This window comes from Peromyscus maniculatus, chromosome X (genome assembly GCF_049852395.1).
Source record: "Peromyscus maniculatus bairdii isolate BWxNUB_F1_BW_parent chromosome X, HU_Pman_BW_mat_3.1, whole genome shotgun sequence".
NCBI classification, from domain to species: Eukaryota; Metazoa; Chordata; class Mammalia; order Rodentia; family Cricetidae; genus Peromyscus; species Peromyscus maniculatus.
This window is the reverse complement of record NC_134875.1, coordinates 106,155,790-106,163,679: the sequence shown is the minus strand read 5'-3', so window position 1 is coordinate 106,163,679 and position 7,890 is coordinate 106,155,790. Positions and strand designations below refer to the sequence as shown.

Genomic DNA, 7,890 nt, shown 5'->3' with positions numbered 1-7,890 from the left:
ACACACACACACACACACACACACTCATGTAAACACACACACACATTCATATACACACACAATCACACAGAGCAAGAGAGAGAGAGAGAGAGACAGAGAGAGAAGGACAGAGACAGAGACACACAGAGAGATATTGAATACTTGTACAATGTTGTTGCCCAGAGACATCTTTTGTTGGGATTTACATATTTGTATAGCAACTCTGGAAAGCGGTGTGGAGAATTCTTAGTTTTCTGAAGGTAAATATATACTGTGTGACTCAGATATATAGTTCCTTGAAATATGCTTAGATGACTTGATATTCTATTTCATAGATACTTTCTTATCCATGTTCATTGCCACTCTTCACACCAAAATATTCTAAGGCTGTCTAATAAATAATGAAATAGTGGTACTTATGCACTATGTGATAATATTCCAAGGTAAAGGAAAATGAATTCATGACATTTGCAGGTAAATGGCATGCACTACAAAAGATCCTACTGGGTGAGGTTAACTAGATCTAAAAAGACAAATGCGGCATGTTAGGTCTCTTCTGTTATTCCGAGCTCCAAATCTTCAGATAAAAGTTAGCACTCAAATGTGACCATTCAAACTCATATGCATGTAACAGCATTTAGTGAAGAAAGAGTCTACAAAACTGTAATAGATGAAGTAGGTACATATTGGAGAGTTTAGAGGGAAGAAAGGGGAGTGCAGAATGATGTTATTATGGAATAATCTCAAAAACTGAAAGAAATAGAGATAATAACAGGATATAATCTTAAGAAAGTGTCATAAATTACAGACTAACTCTTTGTAGTGATGTAGTCAGAAACCGTGGGTTGTCAAACAAAATTACCAAAGAGCTAACTGTAGGTGATTCGATGTGTTAGAGAGAGAGAGGCCCCAGAGGAGAAACAAGAACAGCAGAGTCCTGATATTCTTCTTGGGGGTTCCTAGAAATGGATGACAAGATCCAATGGCTAAGCACAACACAGACCTTGGTTTTGATGTTTAAAGAAGTCAACTGGGTGGGGAGGGTCATCGCTTTAGGAAATGTAAAGCATTATTTTCAGCTTGAATGAAGAGTTCCTTTGCACAATTATAAAATTTCTCTGAGGACATTATAGGCTGATTCACTTGATTGTGTTTATTTTAATCAATGTTGCTTGTTTTATGACCAGTGGACATCTAGCAGCATTTTTCCTATTATTCACACAGTTAAGCTTTGTTGATAGCTCTTGTAGCTCTGTACCATGGTAGTTAAATTTAATGTACTGAGAGGCTATAGTAGTCAATGTATGGAAAGACTTAAAAGTAGCACAAGACATATCAACATCCTCATAAGAAATCCTCCAAATGTTTTAAAATCTTGTCTTTTAAGAGTGTGGTTACTCTGGCTCATATATCCCAGGCCACAGTTTTAAATTCAGTTAACTGCACAGTATTATGCTTAGATTCAGAATGTATTTTAAAATGCATGTCATGTTGGGTAAATAAATAATATAAGACATATATATGCATTGTGACCTTTACCCGCCAGTATAGTTCTGGAGGCAAAGCCATTCCTTAATGTTCTCACAGGGATAGTCCTTTCTTTCTGACAGGATGTTCAATTAATCATCCCAACATAACCTGACCTTAAGGCTAGTCTTCTTAGTTAAGGGATATGATACTATACACCATTCAGCAGGGCCAAAGAGGAAATACCAGACGGATGTAGGTTTCTGTGGTGCAGAACCATTGGTTGATTCCATGAACCTCCCTCTAACTAGCTGTATAAAAATCTTTGTCAGTTCAGTTCCTTCACATCCACTGACCTACTTTGAGCTTCTGCAGAAGACCAAAGACAGGTGCCACCATGGTAAAGTTTCTGCTGCTGGCTTTGGCATTTGGACTGGCTCATGCTCATGCGGAGGTAAATTCATTTGGTCTGTGCCTATGTCTGAGTTTCCTCAATAGCATATTTCTGTGGATGTGATGTGTCATTCAGTTAGTCCTTGCAAGTCTGTATTCATGAAATAAGCTTTCTGACCTTCACTGAGATATGCTTTTCCAATCATATTTCTCTAGGATGAAACAAATGAAATAAGCATACAATAGGTTGAATTTGCAGAGCATAAGAGGCTAAAACATGAGCAGTTCGACAAAGTCTCAAGTCCAAAATGTTGTATTAATCAAGCCATCATACTACCCTGTGTTATTCTACAGTTATAGATACATAATCTTGAACTAATAAATAAAATATTATTGATTGGTAGTTTTAGTTAGTTTACATATTTCCAAGGACTGGGACCAGAAATGAGAATACCAAATCATACTTTAATGACCTGTTTTATTTTTCTCCTTTTTTTGTCTTTTTGTTTTTTCAGGTTGATGGAAAATGGGAAACAGTTGCCATCGCTGCTGACAATGTTGACAAGATAGAAGTGGAAAGACCTCTGAGACTCTACATTCGTGAACTTACTTGTAATGAGGAATGTAGTGAAATGGGAGTCACATTTTATGTCAAGTAAGTAAATTGTCAACCATGTAAACTGAGCAGACTATTTATGTTTCTCAGCCTTTATGTTGTTTAATTTATAGGGGAATGTTTTTCTTCTGGTCATGAAATCACATCTTTAGCAATGTGATTATATCATTCCATGATGGGGTATCTCTGGACACCACACAGAGATTAGATACTGTCTCCAATTCTATGAGTGTTTCTTTAGAAATCCTTGTGGCTGAAGTATTGTGGTTGAATTTTATTCTCTAATATTAGATGTAGGAGATTCTAAGATTCTCATTTGTAGTAAGTAAAAGGTATATGTGAGCATTTAGGTCAAAGCCATGCATGTTATCTAATCCAATCAATGATGTCATAAAAAGTCCTCCACAAACAGGACAGAAAAATCTAACTTATGAATCCCTTTCTCTGAAGCTTTAGGTTTTAAAACTCTCTCTCTGGCATTTGGATGACTATGTTTAATGAAACACTACATAACGCCATTAGGACTAAAATGCTTAGAACCATTTCTCTCTTGTAGCCACAATTTTATGTTTCAGGATACAAATAAAAGCACTTAAAAACATGCATATAAACTTGTGTTCCTAATATTGTTGGAATAGAACAAGAGAATTAGCATAATGAAAATCATACTCAGTGAATAGCATAGTTTTGATAAGGAAGTCATCAGGGACTATAGAGCACTTGGCAAAATGGGCACCAATAAAGCCAGTCATCTGTATGATTACAAACAGAATGAACTTATCTAAACAAGAATTAGGAACAGTAAGGTAAGTACTAATTCTATACACTGTTCTTAGATACTATGACTCTCTGAAGTTCATTATAACATTTGAAGATCTTTAATTGGAATTTAAAAGTTATAAAGAATAAACCATGGATTCTCTGTTTGAATTTTAGTTTGAATGGCCAATGCTCAAAGACCACAGTCACTGGTTATAAGCAAGCAGATGGCTCCTACAGAACCCAATGTAAGTACAGTATCTACGAGTTTCCTTTATGAACAAAAGCAATGTGAGTGTGCACATTCATGCTAATACTTCAGCCACACATAGGGACAGACATGAATCTAGAAAAAATTTGGCTCCTCAGAAAGTTATCAATCCTTCCAATGAACTGAGATATACTACAAAGTCAGAGTACATTGTAGGTCATCTGAAATTTACATGGAGAAGAACACTATTACCTAAAAATGTGAACAATTCTAACAAGATATCTTCAAATAGTTTTTCTGCATGAAAATTTATTTCTAGTTGATATTCAGTGTTTTTTCTTTCATACAGTGTCTCAGTTTGCTATCAGACAGACCTGCCACTCACTAATAGGCCTCAATGGCCTCAAGCATCTTCTTAAACTTCATGCCTCAGGCTCTCAAGTACTTATATTGAAGACATGATGTGTCATCTTTGATTCATAAATAATTTAAATTAACAGTGCTTTTTCAATGTTTCCTTTTCTCATATTTTGGAGAGATCACAACATTTATGTTATTGGATGATAAACTTCAATTTTTAAAGCAGTTAGAGAAAAATCTATTTAAGAATTTCAGACTGACTCCTTCAATTTTTCAAAAATTGCTAAAGTAATAGCAACACCATACCACTGAATTATACACACTTTGACTTTTGATTTTTATCTTAAGTGAACAGAGGACACATTCATCTGGCAAGTCTAATGTTTTCTTAACATGGATATTAAAATGCAGTCCTGTAATAGACCCTAACTCCTTCAATTATCTCATGAACCACTTTTACCATTTAATAAGTGTCAGTAAGTAGAAATACCATATAAACACACACACACACACACACACACACACAGAGAGAGAGAGAGAGAGAGAGAGAGAGAGAGAGAGAGAGAGAGTTAGAGAGAGATAGAAGGAAAGAGAGAGAGAGAGAGAAGACAGACAGCCACTTAAAAACATAAACCCTCAGACAGACTACAAAACATGAATGATGAATGTCTGGTATACTCAAAATGTTCATGTTTACATCTTTTGCATCAATATCCTTACAAGATGATAACTTGTGTATATTACTAATTAGTATCGTCTATTTTTGCACATGTACTCATTTGCTCACCAAGTATTATCATGATGTGACATCAATGTAATACTTTCAGGAAATTGACAAATGAGCTTTGGGATCTGGTTGAAAGGGAAAAGAATACCCAACAGACTGTTCACACAAGTCTTGACAAAAAAAATTCAGAGAAAAGGAATATGTATGTACTTACGATTCACTATAATGTTTGAAGAGCAGAAATGATTGGTCAACATATTATGATGGGATGGATATCCAAAATAAATGACTACAGAAACACCTTTGCACACATGTGATATTGAATCAGAGATGATTGCTAGAGTCAGGGTCAATATTAATGTTTAGCAAATAGGTGACATTAAATAAAGTAGAAAAATGACTGACACTGAGTTTTTAAATATTTCCATTTTACAGATGAAGGTGACAACAAATATGAACTTGTGTATTTAACACAAAAGCATGCAGTCTTTACCAGTAAGAATGTGGATAGAGCCGGCACAGAAACAAACTTGATTTTTGTTCTTGGTAAGAATGGTAGTGGATTATCTGAAAATGTAGCAAAAGTATCACTCTGCAAAAGAGGATTCAGGCAGATTCAGCCCCAAATACAGTATCATGGAATTTCTGAATTCCTGTCCACTAAATGACAATCCTATTGTTGTGTGGACCAACTCTTACATTATATTGTAATTCAAGTAGAATGGTCATTGACGACTAGTGGCAAGGGGTGAGGCTATTGGAAGATGTAGTCTTCATGTTTCCTCATTAGAAAGAGTAGAGGAAATATTGTTTTCCTAAAGTTCAGACCATTATGAATATCATTTGATCAAGTGTGTATGAGATTAAAACATGAACTCTCGAGTATAGACTCAGGAGAAATGTGAAGGTTCCATTGAGAGGCATTCATGACTCCCTAGTGTTATGTTTTTAAAAGTGGATAGGGTTGAGATGTGCGAATTCTCTAGAGTTTTTATTTTGATGCATCATAGAACACTGGAAAGTATGTCTTACCACCATTTAGACTTCATTAAATGGAACATGGGGAAATTATTATTGATTGTATTGACCCTCTCAGCATAGATGAATTTGGAGAAGTTGAGATTTTTTTGTTGCATACCATGGTGGGACACTAAGGAAGCAATGCAAGTTTTATAGAATTCTACCGAATATGTCTCTGACATTGTCATTCATGCAATGTAGGAAAGGATGTGCCTTTAAATGAAGAAGAACATGAAAAACTTATGAAATTTGCTGAGAAACAGAACATTCCAGCAGAAAACATTCAAGATGTTCAGGCTACAGGTAACGTCAATGAAATATTTTCGGCTATATCATATATATATATATATATATATATATATATATATATATATGTGTGTGTGTGTGTGTGTGTGTGTGTGTGTGTATGTGTGTGTTTATTCACATATATTAATAAATATATGTATGCATGCATATAGAGTTTAACTCATATGTATGTATGTATGTATGTATCTACCTATATATCATCTATGTACTCAGTTAACCCCCTCATTCAGATTGTATCTAGTTATATGCTATCTTTCAATTGTTATTGAAGAAATAATCATTGGCGAGCTGTTCTTATATTCTTATGATAACATTTCTGTCTCTCCTTACACCATTCACATTCTTTTACAGATACTTGTCCCAAGTAAAGACCTTCTGTAGGTGAGTACAAACAGAAGCCATGGTTATTCATGTTGATATTTGTATGTATTTGTGCTTATTACATAAAAAATTAGAAGTAAGTATGTGAAAGGAAAACAATGAACTCAAAATTAGACAAAATCAGGACAGAATATTATCTGTCATTTAAAGCTGAAAATCTTAGTGTCAAAAGTAAAGGATAGAATATTTTTATTCATATGAAGGACTTTTATCTTATTCAGAATTACTAATACATTCATATTGTATAATATTGGATCAAGAAAAGTGTCTTGTCATTTGAAAATTCTTAGTTTACTTATGATTATGGAATATTATTTGCCACAGATATGGTACAAGCATGCTGATCTTTTCTATGTATTCTTTGAATCCTCTCAATGTCAACTTTCATGTGAGGCCACAGAATACCATTATTTCCTGTTCACAGTGCTCCAATGGAATCCAAAGTATAAAGTACTTGTGGTTTCTAGGAAAGGAACTGTTTGTTTATAATCCCTTTTCTATACTCTATATTGTTATATTTAATTTTGTGTTCATGCACTCTCTAGGATGAAATCTTTCCTGCCCTTTCAACTATGTTTTCATATTTGCTTTCATGTTTGCACAGAGGACAACCCGGATGACAATTATGGTCATATCCTCTTGACCACGGAATCAGTATCACATATAAATCACCATTTCTTTCTGAATGAATTGTCCCCTCTCCTGTGAAGTCAGCATAATACATATCGAATTCCTGACTTATCTCTCCTTTCCATTCTCATGATCTATGAGCTGTTCCTACTTTTCTGAATGATTAAATAAAGCATTTCAAGAAGCAATAAAGACCGTGTGAAAATGATCTCATTCAAAAAGCACATAAATATCCACTAATCTAATTAAAATAATCATTCTGGTATAACAAATGATATCTGTATTACTAAAAACTATTGTAATAGTTGGAAATGTCACAATTACTGGAGCCACGGGCAAGAACACTGCAGAAGTGAATTTTATGTTGTGCTTCATATTTACTCTTTCAGTTGTAAATTGTGACTTGTGGTTGAGTGGTCCTAACAAACTAAAAGGTTTCATATAACAAACTCTTTGTGTTTACCTTTGAGTTCCACATTATTTAAAAGAGAGGATGAAATCAGTTTTCAAAAGTACATCTGAAGAGATTATCTTTTGTTAAATGACTTCAGTAAGCAAATGAATCTGGATATGCTTTACTAGGGTGCACATGAGTCATTTACATTTGAAGAATAGAGTAAATTCATGAGAAGTATATTCCATAGATATGAAGCCCTACAAATATGAATGTAAATATTACAATGTTCGGTTTGTATTACAATGCTTCCTTAGAATGCAGTTAGCTATCAAGATAGAAAAGGCAGATGACATTTTTTAAAAGGGCTTGGAACAAGGAAAAAGAAAGATCTTAGACTGTGTTGCTAGATCCAATCTCCTGAAGTGTAAAGATATAACAGATGCAAATTACATTCAATATTTAACAGCAAAAGATATAAATAAGGAACAATAATATATTTTTTTGTTGAAAAAAACCCATTTATTTAACCTTTCTCTGTGTGGCAAGTTAAACAATGTCACTCTAGAAAACATACTTGAGTAATATTCTTTGAAAATTGTGTATATTCAATGTACATTTACATAATTTTCATATGGTGCCCATAG

General features: G+C 34.1%; 1 protein-coding gene across 1 annotated transcript; it reads left to right on the top strand.

The window, feature by feature from the left end:
- Nucleotides 1–1,796: 1,796 nt before the first annotated feature.
- Nucleotides 1,797–7,080, top strand: LOC143271018 (odorant-binding protein-like). The gene is made up of 7 exons (XM_076562768.1): nt 1,797–1,900; nt 2,355–2,494; nt 3,392–3,462; nt 4,948–5,058; nt 5,734–5,835; nt 6,190–6,219; nt 6,824–7,080. Exons 1-6 carry the CDS (start codon nt 1,844–1,846, stop codon nt 6,204–6,206), a joined length of 498 nt encoding a protein of 165 aa, XP_076418883.1. The 5' UTR covers nt 1,797–1,843; the 3' UTR covers nt 6,207–6,219; nt 6,824–7,080.
- Nucleotides 7,081–7,890: the final 810 nt, after the last annotated feature.